The sequence below is a fragment of the Saccopteryx leptura genome, chromosome 2 (genome assembly GCF_036850995.1).
Source record: "Saccopteryx leptura isolate mSacLep1 chromosome 2, mSacLep1_pri_phased_curated, whole genome shotgun sequence".
Classification (NCBI taxonomy): Eukaryota; Metazoa; Chordata; class Mammalia; order Chiroptera; family Emballonuridae; genus Saccopteryx; species Saccopteryx leptura.
Genome location: NC_089504.1, coordinates 18,889,054 through 18,912,067, shown reverse-complemented (window position 1 = coordinate 18,912,067; position 23,014 = coordinate 18,889,054). Strand labels below are relative to the sequence as shown.

Below are 23,014 nucleotides of genomic sequence, written 5' to 3'. Positions count from 1 at the left end.
CATGTGTTGACTGGATGGTTTCAGTTTTCTGAACAGTTGGCTGGGGTGGATTGGAAAGACCCCTGGACCGGGAACCAAGAGACCTGAGCCTGAAGTCTTTGTGACCTCTTCCATGCCTTCTTCCCCAGCCTGTGTTCTGACCTGTAAGCTGGAGGGGTCTAGCCTTTCCCAATTAGGTCCTACTCCCCAATCCCAGGATGTAGAAAATGTCTTGAGTAACTGTTGTCTCAATTCCTCCCAAGGATGGTGCATAACTAGTGCCACTGTAGATACCCAGGAGAGAAGCTGATTCGTTCTGCACAGTGCCTGCCTTAGCAAATCACTGTCCAGAAAGTAGGACTTTCTGTAGTCATGGCAATATTCTCTTATCTGCACTGCTGATATGGTAGCCATTAACCAATCGTGGCTATAGAACACTTGAAATGTGATCGGTGTAACTGAGGAATTGATTTTCTGAATTTATTGCAGCTTAATTAGTTTAAATTTAAATAGCCACATGTGGCTGGTGGCTCCCATGTTGGATAGCCTAGACTTGAAACTTAAGTGCTGACTCTTACAGTACCCAGCTCAGTAAGAGGATCTCTTTCGGCATTAGTATCTTATAGTTCTATGATTTCAGTGTGTGTGTATGTGTGTGTGTTTGTGTGTCTGTATCTCTGTGGATACAGGATTTCAAATGCCAAAGGTAAGAAGAAAGACACATTCTACACTCCCTGGATGTGTAGAACACTGTCTGATTTTGGTAAGGGCCACATAGACTCTGTGACTTTTCAGGCTATGGCCTTGGGGTGCTTCCTTTGTATTCGTAAACCTTACATTCCTAATCTGTAGAATGGGAACATCTAATTTACTCAGCCTTGGATGATCCATGCCCATTGCTTCTAAAACACTAGCCTCCGGAGGCTATTTAATGACTATCCGTGGAATATGAAGGAGAAACCATGAATGAACATGCGGATTAATGACTGACTGTAAGGGAGGACACTCTGTGGAGCTCTGTGAAAACAAGACACATTATGGTCAGGTGTATGATGGTTTGCTCCCTCCTCTAAGTATTGATTGGAAACCCAGGATGTGTCGAGCTCTCAGTGAAGTACAGGTGACTATCTGAAGGTAATCTAGAAAAAGAAAACATTTAAAGGAACAGAAAGAAAGACTCAGTGGCCATTAAGGTCAGTGTAGCTCCTGATTCTATCCCAGGATATTTGTAATCTCATTGTCATCATAAAGCCATGCATATGACTCAGAGCAGCCATGCCTGGATGGTGGTCACGGTGACGGAACTCCGCCCCCCATAGTGGTGCCGAGGAAGTCTCTTTCTTCATTCTGCATTCTTTGCCTTTAAGTTTATTTGTATAATTGTTATTACTGCTAATCTAGGAGTACCTCAAAATATGTAGAAAAATCAGAAAACCAGAAGGAATAAAAATAAGGGTGGGGGACCAGCCTGTGTTTCAGCACCTGAAAATGACTTCCAATACTATGGTGTCACGTTAAGGTTATTTGAACAGCATTGAAAATCTAGCTATAGATTCAATTCTGAATATGCCTTTTTCACTTAACATTATAGCTTATGTTTTCCATGATAATTCATAATCTTTATAAGTATTTTTGTAATAACTGCTTACCATTCCATTGAGCAGATTGACCTTAGATTATTTAATCAACTCTTCTATCTCTGAATATTGATGTGCTTTTAAACTTTCTACCTATGTATGGTTTTATAATTTACAATGATGAAGTGAGGATGTAAAATCTAAAACTGGAAGGTCTATACTAGGTTAGTCATGAATCTTATCAACAGGTCTGAGTGGCTAGGATTTATCCATCCATCCATCCATCCATCCATTCCTCTAACCAGCTATACATGTTGACCACCATAGAAGCAGATAAGCAGATTTAGGTTTAGGGGTGAGCTCCCTAGCAGCTGGGTGGAAGTGCAATGGGGAGTACCAGAGATTTATGATGTCCAGAAGCATGCTCTTTCTTAACCATATGAGTTCAAGGGCTACTGGGAAGGGAAAGCCCTGTGGCTTGAGAGAGGGCTCCCTCACTGTGTTCTCTCAGGAAGCCAAAGGAGGAACCGTCTTCTAGGAATGACGAAAGAGCTATTGGCAGGATCATTGCATTTTGAGAAATAATGGGTTAGGCTGGCTCATTTCTTGGCATCTTTCTTCCCTTTCCAGCTCTGTTTAAGCGCTCACTGAGATTTGTGGAGCTTTGGGTCCATGCTAATACATGAGGAGAGGGCTCATCCCTCTCTCTTCCCGGCAGCCGCCTCCTTAAACATATGCCAAGTCTGGAGAACAAGGAGTGTCCCAGAGGCTGTTGAGGCTAAAAGGAGTTTGGATCCAGATACAAAAGACAGTAGACGGTAGGGGAAGCCAACATGTTATTCCACTTCCGGAGCTGGGATTGGCCTTTGGGGGATTGGCTCCCTTTTTGGAAAGCTGCTAAAAGGAATGAGATGGCATGGCAAGGGAACGGCTTTGGACAGTTAAATCAGGGAGCGACTCATCCATCTCCAGAATGCCGAGCTGGAAGGTTCTTCAGGCATCTTGTAGTTCAGCCCACTCATTTGCAGAGGGAGGAACTGAACCATGCCTTCTTCCTATTTAATACCTGGGACACAGGGTGGTACCTGGCACATGGTAGGTACCTGATAAATATTGGGAAAAGAATAAAGTTTGAGGTCAAATGGGGCAACAGACTTTCTCACCACCGCACATCAATTCTCAGTGGAAGTTTGAATGGCCGATGAAATTAAGATGATGCAGGTAGAGAGTGAGTCTTTGGACTGCTGATTCTGTGCTGCTTGAAGTTACAGAAGTGTTTCCAGTAGCGTTGGTGGTATAGTGGTTAGCATAGCTGCCTTCCAGAAGTGTTTCCACCCTCAGAATGGCAGCCACTTAGAGCCCAACAAAGGTCCTTGATGGGCAGTGGGGAAGAGTTTCAGTTAGAGTCGTATCCCGGAAGCTTTGGCCTACCTAGGGAGGAGGGGTGGGTAATGTAGACCGGTTGTGCCCTCTGCCCTGTTGCCTTTGGCCTCGCAGAGTCAGGGGCTCATTCAACTGTTCCTAAGTCAGTGCATCTCCCTTCTCTCCTTGGCCTCCTAGAGAATTGGGATCAGCATGTGACCTTTGCCTGGAAGGAAGGATCCTGGTGCAGTATGCTTTCAACGCCTCCTCGCCGATGCCCTGTGGCCCGTCAGGACACTGGAGCCCCCGGGAAGCAGAAGGTATGCCAAGCTGGAAGCGCGGTCGCAGGTCAGGTGTGCACAGAACAATGCTTTTGCTACATCTGGAGTTTCATGATGTCAGTGGTCTTTTCCACATACCGTCTCATTTGCTCCTGAGATTGCCCTTCAAGGCTAGTCTTTTTAAACGTTTGTCCTTTTTTTTTTTTTCAGAGGTATTGAGATATATAATTGACATAGAACATTGTGTTAGTTTAAGCTCAGTGGTTCTCAAAGTGTGCACCAGGGCGCATTGATGTGCCCTAGAAAATTTCCAGGTGCGCCCTATGGTATTCCAGAGAAATAGGTACCTGTTGGGGACCAAAAAACCAGCAGGGTTTTTGGACTTTAGATTTTTGGGGGACAGAGGTGTGGAGAATTGGCTATAAGCTGACAGTTTGCCCAACCCCCCACCTCACTTGCCTGATTAGGTTGCAAAAGGCTGTTAAACTGTGGTGCTGGATTGTTTATACTACCCCCCATGTTCCCCAGAAAGACTGGAGACAAGTTTCTTCTATCCTTTGTTTGGTGTAAATTAAGATGATATGTATGCTGGGGGTTTTCTGCACTCAACACAATTAAGAGTAAAAAGAGAGGAATTCTTCAATGTATTGACGAGGAAATGAGAATTTGCCTTTCAAATATATGCCCAAACATTGAAGAAATCGCTAGGACACATAAGACTCATGTTTCTCACAAACCACAAGAATGAAAAAAACTTAATACATTCATGCCGGGACCTGCCAAATTTATTAAATCTTACTAAAAATGTATCTATCTATATATTAAAAGATAACTTTTTGTCATTTTTTAATTTTTTAACTACTCTTTTTTATGAATTCCAAAAAGCATAACTCAAAAAATGTAACATAAAAATGTTTTTTAATGTCAGAGTAAATATAATTTTGTCATATTTATTTTGTTTAATTACCCTAAGAGCACGCTTGGACTTTATATATTTTTCCTTTAATATTTGACTTAATTATTATAACATATTTCTCAGAAATTTGTATATAGTGCACCTACAATTATTTGTAAGATTTTAAATGCACCTCAACTTCAAAAAGTTTGAGAACCACTGATTTCCAGTGTTCAATGTTGTGATTTGATGCATGTACATATTACAAAGCCCACACTACAATAAGGTTAGTTGACACATGCATCGCCTCACATAATTACCTTTTCTCTTTTATTTTTTAAAATATTTTATTTATTGAATTTTAGAAAGTAAGAAGAGAGAGAGAAAGAGAGAGAGAAAGGAGAGAAGAATAGGAAGCATCAGTTTGTAGTAGTTGCTTCTTGTATGTGTCTTGACCAGGCAAGCCCAGAGTTTCAAACTGGCGACCTCAGTATTCCTAGTCGATGCTCTACCCACTGAGCCACCACCAGCCAGGCTAATCAATCACCTGTTCTTGTGTGAGAACATGTAGGAGCTACTCTTAGCAATGATTCAATGTTGCTAACTGTGGTCACCGTGCTGCAGATGAGAACCTCAGAACTCTTTTGTCTTATAACCGGAAGTCTGCCCCCATTGCCCGACCTCAAAGCCGGTGTTCACACCTTCGCTCAGCACGTGTCTTTGGAGTCTCTGTATGGTCCTGGGCACATCATATCATCCACTTTACAGAGGAAGAAACAAAGGCACTGAGATGGATGTTTTTTAATATTTTTATTTATTGATTTGAGAGAGAGAGAGAACAGGAGAGAGCGACAGAGAGACAGACAGGGACATTGATCTCTGCCTGGATGGATGTGCCCTGAGCAGAGAGCGAGCCCTCAACCTCTGTCTATCAGGATGATGCTCTAATCAACCAAGCTTTCTGTTCAGGGCACAAAAGCACTGAGATATTAAGTCAGTTCCAAGGCCAGACACCTGACCAGGGACACAGTGTGCGTGTGTGTGTGTGTGTGTGTGTGTGTGTGTGTGTGTGTGTGTGCGTGTGTGTGTGTGTGATATATATATAAACCTTCAGGCCCTGACAGGCTGTAGGTGCCAACAAGGTCACCTAAGAATCACTACACATCTCTGGGGCCTTCAGCTCATCCGTAGTCTTCAATTCTTTCTTAGCGATTTCTGGCAATAACCAGGGCATGATCGCAGGTGTCGTAACCCTTCTTTTCAGTTTCTGAATGTGCCCTTCTTTTTGGGGGTCCACTGATCTGCAGGGCCCTAGAGGGAGGCACCTCATGATTGCCTCGGTTGCAGGCCCCACCCGTGAGCAGACCCCACCCCACTCAGGGGGCAGCTCCTCAGCCTCCCAGGGCCGGTGATTTCTGTGTAGTCCCCTTGATTTTCTGTAAGACATGAAGCAGGTGCCTTGTCCCCCTTATTTGGTTGCACTGTGTCCCCGCTTGGAACTTTGAGAACCTCACGGACTGTTGCTACTCAGTTCCCTTCTGCAGTAGCTCTTGCTTTAAGGCTCAGATCTAGTTCCTTCAGCCAAGCTGATAGAGAGAGACCTAATATTTTCTTCTCAAGCTTCCGCCTCGCCCGCCCTCCCTCATAGACTGACACTTAGGTCACCGCTCCCTCCACCCAGTCCCTCTTGCTCCTGTGTAGGTCAGCTCAGGCCACTGTCCCCCCTAGATGGGGACACCAGCCCATCAGAGGGAGTGGATTCCGACTGCTCATTGAAGTTCAGTGAGAACGCCTCTGTTTTCCTCGATACTTTTAGAAAGAAGGTTGAAAAGAAAAAGCCAGAGATAGAATAAAGCAAGGAAGAGAGGGGTCAGAGAGGCAAGTGAAGGAGAAAAATGACAACACTATGCTTTATCTTTTAAAGTAGCTTAAAAGAAAAATGAGAGTCGAACTCGGAAACTCTAAACAAGCCCATCCGGGAATGTAAAGCGAGAGGATGTGTCTGGAGAAGCAGTCCGTTCGGCCTCGCTGAGCCCCAGGCCGTCAGATTCGGCAGGGACGCCTGGGGTCACCTAGCTCCGGTTCTCCCCCCACCTGCCTGGGGCAGGAAGCCCCCATGTCCTCCCTCACGGAGGCTCTCCTAGCACCAGCTAGTCCGTTTCTTGGCCTCCTTCTTCTAGCTCCTTGTGTTAGACAGTCCTTCCCGCAACCTGCCGTTGTGAGTTTGCCACCCAGACCTCACCCTTGCTGGGCTCTCACAGAAGCCGGTGTGTTTATCTTCCCAGACAGACAGCACTTCCTGTGTCCGCATAGTAAGCCCGTCTCGTCTATGACCCCGTAGGGACTGCGTCCCGGGCGCTGTGCTGGGCGCTGTGCTGGGCACATGGGCAGGGCTGAGCCGACCGGGATAGCGAAGTCAGGAGTAAATGGATGATCACCATTCGGTGAAATGAGGCCTATGCTAATACAAGTACGGAGCACTGGGAGACCAGGAGACAGGGGACCTCACCTGCAGAACTGGCTTCCTGGGAAATGTCACCGCACCAGCCAGCAAGGGGCATTTGAGAATGGGAAAGCCTTTTGGTATGCCTGGAGCAGTGGTTTTCTCCGGGTGATCTGGAGGTTTAGGAAGCTCCTGGAGACATTTTAGGGAGCTTCATAAGGACACCTGGAGACATTTAGGTGTCCTTAAAGTCTGACGTTATTTTTATAATAATACATGGACACGGTTTACCCCTGTCACCACCTGTCTCCTCAGTGTGTGGCAGAGTTCTCCCGTAGCTCCGTGGAACGGGATGTCATTCATACTCTGATAGCCCATGGCACACACGCTTCTGTGCTCTTGTATTTTACATGCCTCAGTTTTTATTTACGGTGCGGTCACTACTAACAGATACAGTGCACCTAAGACACAAGCTCATCAGTAACGCTGGAAGAGCTTCAGTGGATTAGGAGCATCAAGAGAATCCATGGAACGGGGAGAGGCTGGGCTGGGTGAGGTCTATAACGACCAGACAAGGAGTGGTTTGGGTTTACACTGAGGGCAGGGCGGAGACCCCTGGCTCTCGGGCAGGGGTCTGGGGTATTGTGAGGTGTGCACGTGACAAAGTTGCTTGGGTTACTCTGTGGAGAAGAGAGCAGGGGAGGGCTGGCGGGGGGGGGGGGGGGGCTGGAGGACAGGGAACTGGCCCGGGGCTGTCGCAGGAATCCAGGAGAGCTGTGGCTGTGTCCTGGGTGAGGTCAGTGACAGTGACAATGGAGAGAAGAAGTCCAGGAAATTGAGAGCTATTTGGGAGGGTAGGATTGGCAAGACTCTTCCCTGAGGCTTCTCTGGCTAAAATCATCATGGTTCGTTCCACCATTTGTGTGAATGAAATAATTCCCACACCTCCACCCAGCCCAACTGCCAACAGGCTACGTCAGCCCCTGGTTGGTCCCTGACCCTCTTAGAGTGTAATAGGCAGAAGCGAGTTCAGCTGGAAACTTTGAGCCCCCCGGTTCCCTGAGCTGACTCAGGTCTCCCAGGAACCCCGGCAGCCCCGGGTTTTCCTTCAGGATATGTAAATTTAGCACATGCAGGCCGGGAAAAGACGCTGTTCTTTTTTTAGAGCATCCCATTACAGGCTCTGTGATCTGTTTGGCTCAGGCTCTTTTTAATATCCTTGAAGAAATAAACTTTTCCATGAGCCAAACTCTGCAATTTATTTCTCAACTCATTTTCATCCTATTTATCTTTGCGTGTTTAAGTTTTTGGACTTCCCAGACTAACATAGAACTCCCAAATCTGTGAGCAATGCCAGACGTACCTTTGGGGCTGGGGGGAAAGGCGCGGGAGGGACAGAGAGGACTGGTCTTGGCTCCAGCCTGTCCATCAGCGTGCTCTGTGCCCTCGAGTGAGGCACTCAGCCTCTCTGAGGACAGCCTCTTCTCCACAGAATGAGCGCCCCTTCCTGCTCCAACATAGCAGACAGTCGTCACTTTTTTAATTCCATAATTAAAAGGTAGACGGTTCTTCACTTAACATATTTATGAGTATCTACAATGTTTTCTTAACTCCATTCTATGAACGCCAGGTGAAAACAGTCCTAGGAATTCTTGCCTTTGTCCACAACACACACACACACACAGACACACAGACACACACACACACACACACACGATTGTAATGAAAAGAAACCTGTTTTCCTAACTCTTTTAGCAAAAACTCTATTTCATACATTTTTTATGAAGGATTCAATACAGCACTGCCTTTGTAGCCCAGTAATTAGATAACTAGATCTAACCGACCCAAATCCCAATCAAGAGCACTTACATGCCCTGGCCGGGTGGTTCAGTGGATGAAGCGTAGCCCCTGCACACCAGAGGTCACGGGTTTGAGCCCCAGTCAGGGCACGTACGTGAAGCAATCAATGAGAGCACAACTAAATGGAACGACTAAATGAAACAATGAGCTGATGCTTCTCTTTTTCTCTCAGTCTCTCTCTCAAGTCAATGGAAAAATTTTAAAAATTAAAGATCACTTGTGCAAGCATATGATACATTACAAGCATTGGGTTTTTCATGAGAGATTAACACATGGCACTGTTTCCTTTCCTTCTTATTCGTGTGAGCCTTTCCCCCCTTTTTTCTGCCTGGAATATTTCAGGTGCGCTGGAGTACTCATCTGGAAAAAACTTGGCTCTGAGTTTTTATAACTCTATTTGTGTCAACAGCTGTAGTGTATATACCCATAAATATATAATAGATGTCTGTGTAGATCTTCATAAATGTACATTTAACTCAGCAGAAGTATGTATAAATATATTTTATACACATATTTGGCCTCATTTCTAGTGGACAGATTTCATTTCGTCATCGTATATATAAAAGGATATGTATTAATAATGAAGTAACAGTACATTTGCACTTTTCTCCCTCCCCCTCCCTTTTTTTCTCTCTCCCTCCATTCCCCCCTCCCTCCCTTCCTTTCTTCAGTCCTCCATTTCTTTCCTGTACTCAGCCTTTCTCCCTGCCTCAGCACCATACATCTCATCAATTTCCCATCAGCACCCATTTTTCTCCTTCGGAATTCTGATTTTTCCTCATCTCCTGGGATTTTCTCTTTCTCCAAGTCACCGTTGTGCGTTGCCTACTTTAGTACAGGAGTGTCCTAACTGGTTTCACTAGACTGGAAGCTGAATGAGGGAGGGCAGAGGCTGTGTCTCTAGAAACCTGTTTCCTCTGGGGTTAGCCAACCCTGGACACAAACCAGCCACTCAGTAGTTATTCTTCGAATGCATGGATGGATGGATGGATGGATGGATGGATGGATGGATGGATGGAAGAATGGATGGCTCAGTAGATGGGTGGGTGGATGGAAGAATGGATGGATCAGTAGATGGGTGGGTGGGTAGATGGATGGGTGGATGGATGGATGGATGGATGGATCAGTAGATGGGTGGGTGGATGGAAGAATGGATGGATCAGTAGATGGGTGGGTGGATGGAAGAATGGATGGATCAGTAGATGGGTGGGTGGGTGGATGGATGGGTGGATGGATGGATGGATGGATGGATGGATCAGTAGATGGGTGGATGGATGGAAGAATGGATGGATCAGTAGATGGGTGGGTGGATGGATGGATGGATGGATGGAAGAATGGATAGATCAGTAGATGGGTGGGTGGATGGAAGAATGAATGGATCAGTAGATGGGTGGATGGATGGATGGATGGATGGATCAGTAGATGGATGGATGGATGGAAGAATGGATAGATCAGTAGATGGGTGGGTGGATGGAAGAATGGATGGATCAGTAGATGGGTGGGTGGGTGGATGGATGGGTGGATGGATGGATGGATGGATGGATGGATCAGTAGATGGGTGGATGGATGGAAGAATGGATGGATCAGTAGATGGGTGGGTGGATGGATGGATGGATGGATGGAAGAATGGATAGATCAGTAGATGGGTGGGTGGATGGAAGAATGAATGGATCAGTAGATGGGTGGATGGATGGATGGATGGATGGACGGACAAACAAATGGAGAGATGGTATCTGTATCCCTAAACAGTGGTTTTTCTAAAAGATAACTTTAATTTGTTTGATTGAAATTCTTCGGTAGCTTCCCATCTCTCTCAATATAAAGTGAAATGAACGACCCTTTCAGAGTCTGGGTTCAGCTTAGTTTGCCAGCCTCTCCCGTTGCTCTCAAAATCATAGTTGTCCAAACCTACGTTCTCTATCCACAGTTCTCTTTGTTTGGAATGCCGCCTCCTAACAAGCTTTTCCCTGTTAATTCCTCGTTACTTTTGAGAACAGAGCTAATATGTATGTGAGCATCTTTTAAATATTTCATCCCATTTGAGTTTTCCAGTGACCCTGTGAAATAATGTTACAGTAGGTGACACAGTACAAAGCTGGATAGCTGATATTTTGACCCAACTTTCAAGGCTTCAAAGCCTGGCATGCTGCCCGGACCAACAGTATCACATAATATTCTACTCCTCATCAGGGAATTACACAACCATCTGAATCTCAGTTTCCCCTTCTTTAAAACGAGTTTCCTAAGACGGGCATCATAAACTTACTGCCAGGATGCAGAGAGCTGAGGCGTGCCACGTGCTTGGCACCACGCCTGGCGCACGAGGATGGTCAATTCGTGAAGCTGGGTTTTATTAAAGGGAGTGCTGCTTTGGCGATAGGTTGGACCCAGCGGTGCTGGAACCTTTTTGACATCTAAAAGTTTGTCTCTGATAATGAGACAGGCACAAACCTTGCTAAGACTTCTATTCCTATTGACTTACTTTGGCATAATGGCCAGCTCACCTTCCTGTCCTCGGGAAAGCCTTGGGCCCCTCTGTTGACTAACAAGAAACCAGGGAAAAAGCATGAGCCAAGCAGATCCGTCATCTGCTCTCCTGTGGCTTCCCACCGCTGGTGGTCGTTGTCTCCAAGGAAGGAAGGGAGAGTGCTCCATGGCTTGCCAGTTTCAGAAAGGAAAAAAAAATACCCATGGAGTAGAATGTTCACCTGGCACTCACCATAACACAGCAGGCTCTATGGGACATTGACTTCTTCTTTAACTGTGTAGCAACAAGACAGAAGAGTCTTCGTTTAACATGTATGTACTGAGAATCCACTGTGGCCACCATCTTAGGACCAGGTGCTGTATAAGCAGAAGCTATATGGTGTGAAGTGAAACAAAGCTACAAAAAAATGATAGCAACCCTGTGGGATTTTGGTGACAAGCAGATGAATCAATTATTATAGTGACTCTGGAATGTGCTTCATGTTTATTAAAATGCTACCCTCAATAAAGTATATTCAGTGAATAAGGATGTATGTGTGCCAAAAACCCACAAAGTCAAGAGAATCAGAGAGTCAGGAACTTGGGGAGGTGGAGGGTAGAGGGCAGAAACGACCTCAGCTTAGGTAGGGAGACCTTTGGCTTGAATTACTGACTGCTTCTAGCGAGCGTTTGCTGCAATAGATGAACAGACCTAGCCAAGGAGGGGCGGCAGAAATCTTAGAGCCATGCCCGTCTCTCCTTGTTCCGATGTGGTCTATCTAAAGAAGGTCTCTGTGACTTTTCCTTGTCCCCCTCTTTCTTCTCTTTTTTCCTTCTCTGCTTCCTCTCCACTTGGTGGCCAGAGGCAAGGAGATGGGAGACATTTACTACTTTCACTGGAATAGTTTTTCCACCTTGGATGACTTGCTAGATTTCCTAGCACAGTGGTTCCTGATTCCTATTATGCCATAACCAGCATCATAAAGCCTTTCTGGCAAATACTGCTTTTTCCCCTTTGCTTTAGTAATGGGCCAGCATCCCCGCCTTCCACCAACCACTGATGCTAATGAGTAAAAAAAAAATGTGGCAGATACAACAGCTTAAGACCCTCTACCCTTTCCTTACCATCTGATCTGGATCTCTTACTAGACTCCTTTGAACAAATTAGAGCCAATCACTACACTTGAGTCCTGATCACTATTCTCAGCAGTGCAAAAGAGAGCTCTCTGAGGGGCTAGGACTGATGATCTCAGTGGAGAAAAATTCAGAAGTCGCTGCAGTCTGAGGTCAGTGGGGATGAGACATTGTCTCCAAAAGGAAAGAGCAGAAGAATCCCTTCTTTCCCCCCTCCTCCTCACCCAGCCCTCCCTTCCCTGAGTCAGACGGGACAGAGCATGGAGAAGCTCAGTGGTATGGAATGACCTCATGTAGAGAAGGGGAGGAGGAGAGATAAGATGGCTCCAGGGCTGCCTTCCAGCTCCGTCACTCGTGGTTGTAGACAGTTTCCTCCCAGAATCCTCAGTCCAAGGGGTAGAAGCTAGCCACGCTCACCTCCTCTTTGCTGAAGGTGTCTGACCCTCCTGTCATTCCAAGCGGCTTGCACCAAAGGCAACACCATGGGAATTCTAGTTTATTCTAGTGGCCCCTGCATCCAGCGGTGAAAACAGAGGGTGTAGACTTCCAAAGAGACAACACCGGCCTCTAATGCTGACCTTGACCCTTCAAGCTGTGAGACCTGGGTCCTTTCACTCCATATGTCCTCACCTCTGAAGTGAGTCGTTACACAAGTCAATTTAAACAACCTTATGGGACACAGAAGATATTTGGCAAATATTTGTTCCTTTCTTCTTTCCATCCTAAGCACAAAGCCTACAAGTGGCAGACGAGGAAGGAAACTTTGGTCATTCACTCAATAGTAAGACACTTACTTGAATATAGTCTTGACCAAATGCCTGGTAATTCATGTAAGATCTCCACTGCAGTGGTGGAGATGAGCTGGTGCCGCACATACAACAGATTCACCAAAACACCGAGTCTCCCCTTCCCTTTTCCCCTCTGTCTGAGTCCTAGTCAGGCCAGCCTCTCCCCAGGTCTGCAGGAAACTCTGAGGTTCAGGAACTCATATCCTCATCTCTTCCCCACAGGTCATCCAGATGTCGAACAGCCCTGTAAGTCCAGCGTCCGCACCTGGAGCCCAAATTCAGCTGTCAACCCACACACGGTCCCCCCAGCCTGCCCTGAGCCGCAAGGCTGCTACCTGGAGCTGGAATTCCGCTACCCTCTGGTCCCCGAGTCTCTGACAATCTGGGTGACCTTTGTCTCCACTGACTGGGACTCTAGTGGGGCTGTCAACGACATCAAACTGTTGACTACCACGGGGAAGAACATCTCCCTGGGTCCTCAGAACGTCTTCTGCGATGTCCCACTGACCATAAAACTCCGGGATGTGGGCGAGAAGGTGTACGGCATTCAGATCTACACGTTGGACGAGCACCTGGAGATCGATGCTGCCATGTTGACCTCCGTTGCGGACAGCCCACTCTGCCTCGAGTGTAAGCCCCTGCAGTACAAGGTGGTCCGGGACCCTCCTCTCCGGGTGGACGTGGCCTCCGAACTGCATCTCAATAGAAGATTCATGGACACGTAAGTGCACTTTCTGGATAGGGAGAGGACCAAGTGGGTGGGCGGTGGTGGGATGAAAGGAGGGTCAGACAGGCCTGAACTAAAGAAGGTTTGTCACAGCCAGACTCACTTCTAGGGGTTCATAAAGTGACATTGGGTATAGAATGGTCTTAACAAGGCAGAGTTGATATGGTGGGAAGAGCAATGGACAAGGAACGAGGAGGCTTGGATTTCGGTGAGAACTCGGATGTGTGACTCTAAGCATCCCACCCTTTCTGAAATTTTGTTTCCCAACAGTTGGATGAGATTGGCAGTGAGGAAGCTTTTCACTACTAATGAAAGTAGAATAATTGAGGAAGCTTTTCACTACTAATGAAAGTAGAATAGTTGAAGTTTGCTAATGATTTTTTTTTATGTTAAACTGAAGAAGAGGCCCTGGCTGGTTGGCTCAGTGGTAGAGCGTCAGCCTGGCATGCAGGAGTCTCGGGTTCGATTCCCAGCCCATCTGCTTCTCCACCCCTCCCCCTCTCCTTCCTCTCTGTCTCTCTCTTCCCCTCCTGCACCCAAGGCTCCATTGGAGCAGGGTTGGCCCGGGCGCTGAGGATGGCTCTGTGGCCTCTGCCTCAGGCGCTAGAGTGGCTCTGGTTGCAACAGAGCAGTGCCCCAGATGGGCAGAGCATCGCCCCCTGGTGGGCATGCCGGGTGGATCCCTGGGCGCATGCGGGAGTCTGACTGACTGCCTCCCCGTTTCCAACTTCAGAAAAATACAAAAAAATAAATAAAATAAACTGAAGAAGGTTGATGCATTCTGATGGCTTCAGTGGGTGAGAAGAAGGTGAAGTTATAGCAGATTGGCTGGGGATTGGCCATGTTCCTGAGTATTTGCATGATAATTTTTTTAATTCTTTTTCTTTTTTATTGATCGATTCATTCCAGAGAGAGAAAAAAGGAGAGAGGAAAAAAGAGAGAGAGAGAGAGAAAGGTCGATTTGTTGTCCCACTCATTTATTCATTGGTTGATTCTTGTGTGTCCTCTGACTGGCGATCGAACTCACAACTTTGGTGAACCGGGAAAATGCTCTAACCATCTGAGCTTCCCGGCCAGGGCTGCATGAGAATTTTGCTGGAAGGTGAACATCACCGGTCATTGTCCTTGATTTGTTTTCTGAAGTGAAGCACAGGTTGAAACCCATTTGACCCTTGTGGGCCTTTGCAAATCTAGGTCTCCAGGATCCTTTTGGATAGCCAATATTTTTATATGACATAGTGTTTTTCCCTCATGTACAGTGTATTTCTCGAGCCACCTCTCTGGTACACCTTCCTCAAACATGTTCAGGATTTATGTTTTATGAGAAAGGCCACATTATCATGAAGTCACTAGTGCTTTTCCTATATGCCAGACAATGGGCTAAAGTCTTTACATCTTTTACTTGTTTCATCTTCTCTGTATCCACCGCCCTAGTATCCTTCTCATTATACAAAGAGGAAAACTGCAGCTTAGAGATGTGAAGTCACGTGGTCAATATCGTGCAGTTAGGAAGTGGTGAGATCATTCAACGATGCAATTAACGATGTGATTCCAATTTCTGCTTTAACCTAACAAATGAGGGAGCCTTAGCCACCTAATTTGGGTACCTTGAATTCTATGAAGTCAATTATTGAACATTTGTTGAACACTTATTATGCACAATGGCTGTTGCTGGGAATCATTTGAGTATCGGCAAGAACAATAGCTCAGGAGTCAGATGCCTTGTGCTCAGTTCCAGCCGGCCTGCGTAGTGATACGAGATAAATCAGTCAATCTCTTTGAGCCTCAATTTCCTCTTCTGCATGATGAAAATGTTGAAGTCAATGGTTTCTATGGGCCTTTTGTGGCTCTTTCTTTGATTCTGAGATGATATAAGACTCAATCTGTGCTCTGTCTACTTGAAAATATTTACTAAGCCAATCGTTAATAGAAACCAAGAACTGGAGGAAACTTTTAATCTTTTTAAGAGACAGAACCACTTTCAAACACTTTACCAGCACTTCCTTTTACATGCCAGCAATTAACGTGCACATCACAAGCAAACCCTTACCCATTCATTGACTCAGAGATGAGGAACATCTGTTTAAGAACTCAGGGGGAGCCCTGGGTTTGTATTTGAGAATGTACTTAAAACTCAAAGACTCGCTCTGCCTTGAAAAATATTCCATAACCCTGTCTCTTCCGTCTCCTACCTTGTCTAGGGTAGTAAGGTTCCATAAATATCCATCCACTTAAAGTTTCTTTACAAAACAATGGCAGTAATAAATAATAGATGTCAGTTTAAATGCGGCTTTCATGTTTTGCCTCATGTTATGAGCCTGTGAGAGCTGACAGTGGTTGATACACGTTGGACAGTGGAAATTAAACTGAAGAAGTAAAAGCAGTCGAGTTCTGTTTTCAGCTAAGTCACTGACTTGCTCTGTGACCTTAGACTAGCCACTTACCCTTTCTGGTCTTCCACCAGGTTAGTGGTTCTCAAACTCGGTTAGACAGCATGCACCCCTGAGGACACTTTGAAATTGCCTGCCTCCCCCTTGCATGCCCTCTCAACCCTTTCCGGCCCTCTTGGCTGTTGACTTAAATGGTAAGGATAAGGCCCGGCCGTCAGACTTGGAAAATCTCACCAGGTGATTAAATGGGCAGGCAAGTTGAAGAACCACTGCGCTAAATCAGATTCTGAAAAGCGCGGCCCTGCGAACGGCAAGCATCCACGTCAAGTGGGTGCATAGACAGGCCAGGTCCTTCAGCCCCAGTCCTGCCGGCTGAATCAGAAACCGTGAGTACGGGGCTTTTCCGGGTGACTCCGATTCTTCTTCAGGTTTGACAGCCGCTGCTCAAAATGATCTCTAGGCCCTGGCCGGTTGGCTCAGTGGTAGAGCATCGGCCTGGCATGTAGAAGTCCCGGGTTCGATTCCCGGCCAGGGCACACAGGAGAGGCGCCCATCTGCTTCTCCACCCTCCCCCTCTCCTTCCTCTCTGTCTCTCTCTTCCCCTCCCGCAGCGAGGCTCCATTGGAGCAAAGATGGCCCGGGCGCTGGGGATGGCTGCTTGGCCTCTGCCCCAGGCGCTAGAGTGGCTCTGGGCGGCAGAGCGACCCCCCCCCCCCCCCGAGGGGCAGAGCATCGCCCCCTGGTGGGCAGAGCGTCGCCCCTGGTGGGCGTGCCGGGTGGATCCCGGTCGGGCGCATGCGGGAGTCTGTCTGACTGTCTCTCCCCGTTTCTACAATACCTTCAGAAAAATACAAAAAAAAAAAAAAAAGATCTCTAAAGGCCCAGGAATCTGCAAGGTCCCTTGACACATACAGCTACTCATTCAACTGGTAGATTTGCACTGAGAACGTCCGGCGTCCCAGGGTCTGTCCCGGGAGGTGGAGATTAGAGGGATGACTCGGACCGGCCCCTTGCCCGCAGACACTGACTGACACTGGAGTACTGAGGACCTTCACTTACGAAAAGCGCCCAGTCCTGTGCTCGTTTGCTTCTAAAACCACCGCGCTCCAGCTCGACGTCCTTGTGCCCCCTATGTTCTTGCGTCCACTCAACAAGTATTTCGTGAGTCCCCACTGTGTGACAAGCACGAGGGCCAACCCGAGGCATTCGCTGGCCTTGCTCTCCGCTTTCTAGAGACCCAAGGAATTTCCGGGAGACCCGGCCTGGGCTGGGCTCTCTGAGCTAAACGTTCTCCGAGACTCTGAACAAAGTAAAACATCATTCCAAGTCCACCTATCACTTCAACTTCTTTATCTCTCAGTAATTCAAGTTCTGAACTCCAACACAAATACCTCTATGTGTGCGCGCGTGTATGTGTGTGTGTGTGTGTGTGTGTGTGTGTATGTGTATTTTGCTGCTTTCACATTTTTTCCGTATCAAATAAATTGGCTCATATACAAGTTCTATATAAAGACTGTTTTGGAGAAAAAGAGGAGAGTGAAAAAAAAAATGTTCTTTTTTCCCTCCTTCTCTGACTCAACCCATTACATGATCCCCTTTGACCTTTGCCTTCATTTTTTTCTCTCAACAAAAATATTTATTCTTTCTGTTATCTATGCTGGAGATAGTTTCCCAAGGTATGACATTGATGAAGGGGAGGGCTTCTGTGCTTACCCCATGGACGCTTCCAGTAGACTAATTACTTCTGGCCAAGACTAGGGAGAAATGTGGAACGTCTCCCTTTAAGTGGAAACCCCATCACTGAAGGAGAAGTGACACTAGCCGAGGAAAGGGGGGCGGGCGCCAGCTCTGCTACTGATTCGCCATGTGACATTAAGAAGACACATTGCATCACTTATTTAAGCTTCAGTTTCCCCATGTGTAAAATGAGGGGAAAACATGTTATGCAATAATATGTGGATAGATGTTGTTCTTAAGTGACAGGTGACTCATTCACTCTTTTTTTTTTTTTTTTTGTATAAGGGACTCAGCAGAGACTGTAAGAACTGGTACCCAGAGCAGACCTCACTGGCTCTGGATGCCGCAGTAAAATGTGTAGTGTAGTGGACAATAATCATGATAATATAATTAATAATAATAATAACTACCACTTCCTGAATACACACTCTGCTTTAAGAGCCTTACAAACATTTATGAGGCAGACGAAGCTCAGAGAAAAAGCTGGCGCTCAGAAAGTGTTCTCATCCAGCCTCCTACAGCTGGTAACAGCCGAGCTAGGTCTAATTCCAAATTCCACTTTCTCAACCACGACACCTCCTGCTGTCATAATGCAAAGGCAGCATTCTAGAGCTCAGACATGCATCAGCGCTGGCTCACGTTCAAGATATGGCCAGGAGAAGGCAGGCTAACAGCCCACAGGCCTCCAACCCGCGGTCAGTTCCTATGACCCCAAGACAGTCTTGGGAGTCCTGCGACGCAAGTGACACAGCCAGTTCTTTATGAGTAGGGCCGGGCAGAAAGAGCAGGGAAGCTTCTGTTTCTCAACTTGACGGTCAACTTGACTTGCTTTTGTACTGGGCACCATGCTGCTTGGGTCTGTGTGGCATCTTCAGATTTCTCTAAGAAATAAAGACAACAAAAATTAAGCTCCCCCCCCCCCACCCTTTGATTTTGGCTTACAGTAAGTAAGGTATAAGGGAAACAATGAATAGTAGATCACTCTTATTATATATCTGTTCATCTGCCCATCCATTCTTCATCAGTGCATTCAGGTGTCTGTCACCATGGAGTAGGAGTAGGATTATGATCCCTGGCCTCAGGAGTACCCAGTTGAAAGGCGGAAATAGGTAAGGAATCCAGTGAACATACTGCAGCATGAAAAATGCTGTTTTGCAAGGAGTCCAGGGGACTTTGGGAAAACGTAGGAAAGGCATCCAACCCCGTTTGAAGGATGTAGTTAAAGAAGGTTTCCTGGAGAAAGTTCTGCACAAGCTAAGACCCGAAGGATGAAACAGTTGATCATGAGGAAACTTGCCGCAGCACAGATGGCCGAAACTAAGTGGATGCTCAGCAAACATTGATGAATGAATGAATGAGCAAATAAATGAATGAGCCAACATACTGTATCTTATAGCAAAAGTACATGTGCAGTATAAAACACATGTAGAGTTTTGAGTGGGGGGAATGTAGTCATCTGGGCTATCAATCACTTTGGTCCTTAAATCTACCTTATTCTTCTAAATGGCTATATAGCATTCCATAGCGGTAATAACGGTCCTCCTAATTCTGGGCAATAATATTGCACATATTTTTCTATTAGAGACAAATGCTGCAGTGAGCACTCATATAAACCTCCTTGTGGGCACAAGTGAGCATTTATCCGGTCTGATGCTGAGAATTGGAACTGCTGGGTTATAAACTGTAGGCCTTTTTTCATTTTTTAAAAGATTTTATTTATTGATTTTAGAGAAGAGGGGAAGAGCGGGAAGCCTCAACTCATAGTCGTTGGCTTCTCATAGGTGCCTTGACTGGGCAAGCCCAGGGCTTTGAACCGGCGACCTCAGTGTTCCAGGTCGATGCTTTATTCACTGCATCACCACAGGCCAGACAGCCTTTTCCATTTTAATGGATGCAACCTGGGGCATGCTGAGAGTGTGAAATAGCTCGCATCCCAGCAGCACTAGGTGGTAAGACCTGATGTTCGATGTTGTCACTACTGCTTACCAAAATGAAAATGCTTTGTCCTTGGCCATTCAATGGGTAAAACATGACTTCTCATGGATGTTCTGGTAGTTTCACATCTTGAGTGAGCCTCTTTCAATTATTCACCGGCTCTTAACATTGCATCTTCTGTGAATAATATCTGTAATTTACATCTGGTTGTTAATATCTTTATACCTCAGTTTTTCCATCTATTAAATTGGGATTTTAATGTCAGCCTTTTTGCGTATCCATCAATGTTATTGGAATGTAGGGTGACACAGGTAGTTCAGAGGCTGAAGTAATTTATGAAGTTACTCTGCATTGATACATTTGTCAAATGCTCATTTAGCATGCTCTCTGTGCTAGGAAACATGCCACATTCTGAAGACAGAATGGGTAACAAAAGTAACCTTGTTTCTGCCCTCCGTTGGGAGCCCAGATTTAGTTACTGTGTTAACCACCCTTCCATATGCTAGTCGCATCCCACTACTAGTAGTGCTAACATCACTATGAGTAATAGCTACCATGTAGTGAATGTTTCCTATATGCTCGGTATCTTTTATAAACCTACCAATCAGCTGTAAGTTATCACTGTGCCTTATTTTTGGATAGGGAAGCTGAGACTTAAAGAGATATCATTCACTTAAGGTCCACAGTTCATCGATGCCAGAGTCAAGTTTGACATCTCCTTGCCTGACCCAAAAGGGCGTGTGCCTGGCAGACGGCAGAGCATCATCAATCATTGCTATGATGACGGGCAAAGGATGATGTGGCATCTAGCTGGGTGGAGAAAGCAGATGTCAGAACTAGTTTTTATGGCTTTCAAGAAGCAAAAGAATAAACACACAAAAGGGAAGGTAACACATTTTTTCATTTGTTTTTTGAACATTTATGTTGATAAGTGTGGTCATATGCAGAACAGCCCGGTTTCTAGTAACCTGTTGGTGAAATGCATCCTCTGGGGCAGACTCCTCCTGAGCAGGGCCTTCTCGCAGGCCTGTCCAGCATGGTCTAGCCTACGTCCTGATGTTCTGACCTCCAGGACAGAGAGCGACTTCAGGAGTGAGAGCTGTTTCTCCCAGCTCCGAGCGAATCCGTTCCCAGCCCAGGCTAGCGGGGTACAGAGTCAGCACAATCTTACTCTATTTCTGGAAGCTGGGCATCATCCACCTATAACTCCCTCTCGTCAGTCTGAGGCCAAGTACCTCTCAGAATGAAATACGGGTTCTGAGAACATTAGGGTAAACAAGAGGGCTTAGGAAAATCAACAGATCTCCACATTCAGCAACAATCATAGAAGTGCCGACTGTCTCCAAGTACCTTCACGATTTTGAAAGCGTGAAGCATCCATTTGACACCAGTACCATTAAACTCGCTTATCTTAAAATTTTCTATGTATCAGTCTGATGCACTACTGAACTTTATAGCAAGTGGGCCATTACAGTGTCTCTTCTACAGATGTTGAATAAGATACACAGACATGAAATGATGGACCTAAGGCTCTGTTAACAAACTCATTCATTCATTCAATAAAACGTCCTTACAACATGTCAGTCCAGCACTATAACTCTGAATCTTATAATTGGATAGGAAAGCTAAATTGAAAAGCATCCTAAATAAAAACATAATTACAAACTAAACATTATTATTATGAGAGATTACAAAGAGAATAATTTCCACCTAAAGAAAGGGGGAATGGCCCTTATTATATAGAGAGGTGGGATTTATTCATGGGGAAATAAAAGACTAAACCAATCAGGTTTGTGTGTGTATAAAATTGCACCGGTGCTCTGTGAAGAAGGGATTGAGGAAGAGCGAGAAAGCCCACATAGGGGTCATTGCTAAAGTGCACACCAGAGATTCTGACTGTCACACAGATAAGTGGGTTTTGAAGTGGAGGTACCTTTCAAAGGTGGGGTCCATAGCACTTGGCAATGGATTAGATGCAGGGGTTTTAGGGAGAGCTGTCCAGTGACTCCCATTTTTGGTTTGAGAATTTGGAATGAGGGCAATGTTATTTCCTGCAATGGAGGGACAGATTTTAGTTCAGTGTTTGATTAGAGGGTTTTCCAAGAGTTTCTCTGGCCAACACTGTGTTAGTGAAATCGGGTTCAGTGGTGTCCCGATGTCACCAATATCGTTGCTCTTTTGTTGTTTGCCCTGGGGGCGGGGGGCTCGGTAGGTTGGACTGGATTTGGTTGTGTAGCTCCAGTTCCCGATTTGTAAGAAAACAAATAAATAATAGGAAAGAGCAGGAAAATAACAGACGTCAGAGTAATTAGAGGTGTGGGAAGGACGGAGGAGTTTCTCTCAGGTCGGGCACTGGCACGAGTGGACAGAGTCCGTGTAGCCTGCGCCCGGAGATGATGAGACTGCTTGGGGCGGGGCTTAGTGGGTTTATGTTGTGTTTTACAAAACAGAAGCCTCAGGCATCTCCTTTAAAGAGGCTGAATTCTGAATGAGGAGATCTGAGTCCCAAGCCAGCACATGACTGCCTTGCTGGGGGACCCTAACCAGGTCCCTCCGATGGTTTGAGCCACAGCTTCTTCCCCTGGAAAAAGTGAGTGATGAGTTCTGTCCGGACAGTCCCACTAGGAGTGTCCTGACAAAACTGATGAGATAATAGACTTGCAAGAACATGATGCAGTCTGGGGAACTATAAAGATCTGGATGTTTTTGATTCTTTCTATTCTTCGGTTTTCGTTGGGCTTGTTCCTGGCCAGGGCCAGGCTGGAGAGTATGTGTGAAAGGCAAACACGCAGACATGCACAGACACACACAGGAGACCATTTCCCCTTCAACTCTAAGCGGAGTGGCTACAGTTCAGGGTTGGATTAGAAGAAGTGAAAGATAAATGGCACGTGAATCTCTGCAGCTGAACTGAAGAAGGTGAGGGGGAAACCCACCGGAGTGCTGGCCCTGGACCAGGAGAGACCTGCATTCCAGGGCCGATCTGAAACGTGGCTGCGTCCTTGCTCTCAGATGCTCCATCTGTGAGCCCGAGTCCCCTTCCTGGAACACAAAGGCACAGGTAGCTGACTCTGAAGGACATCTCCCGTGCTGACATTCTGTCCGGATCACTGAGTGTGCCTAATTCTGTACGGGTGCAGGGAGCAGGTTCCATGTCACATTGGCAGTAAGTCCGGACGGTAAGCTCAGAGACCGGCCACCGCTACAGCAATGCTGTGCACACCGAGCCTCTCAGAGCTCCTCCCGGCTGGGCCTGCCTTCTCCAAGCTCTCCCTCTGTGACAGCTTCGGAAGGCAGGGCTGTGTGTTTCCTGTTCAGTGGCATTTGATTAGATGCGGGGACTAGGTAGTATTTGCCGCGTTATCCTCGGGCTCTTGTCCAAGGCCAGGCATCAAGGGGACGGCTAAGAAATGGAGGTAAATACATGCGTGCAGGCGCTG

General features: G+C 46.3%; 1 protein-coding gene across 1 annotated transcript in view; it reads left to right on the top strand.

The window, feature by feature from the left end:
* Window positions 1-23,014, top strand: part of PAPPA (pappalysin 1) — a 239,630-nt gene that overhangs the window by 72,521 nt on the left and 144,095 nt on the right. Inside the window, exons 6-7 of the mRNA XM_066367327.1 lie at window positions 3,117-3,238; window positions 13,008-13,506. Coding sequence (XP_066223424.1) covers window positions 3,117-3,238; window positions 13,008-13,506 — 621 coding nt within the window. The remainder of the gene's footprint in view (window positions 1-3,116; window positions 3,239-13,007; window positions 13,507-23,014) is intronic.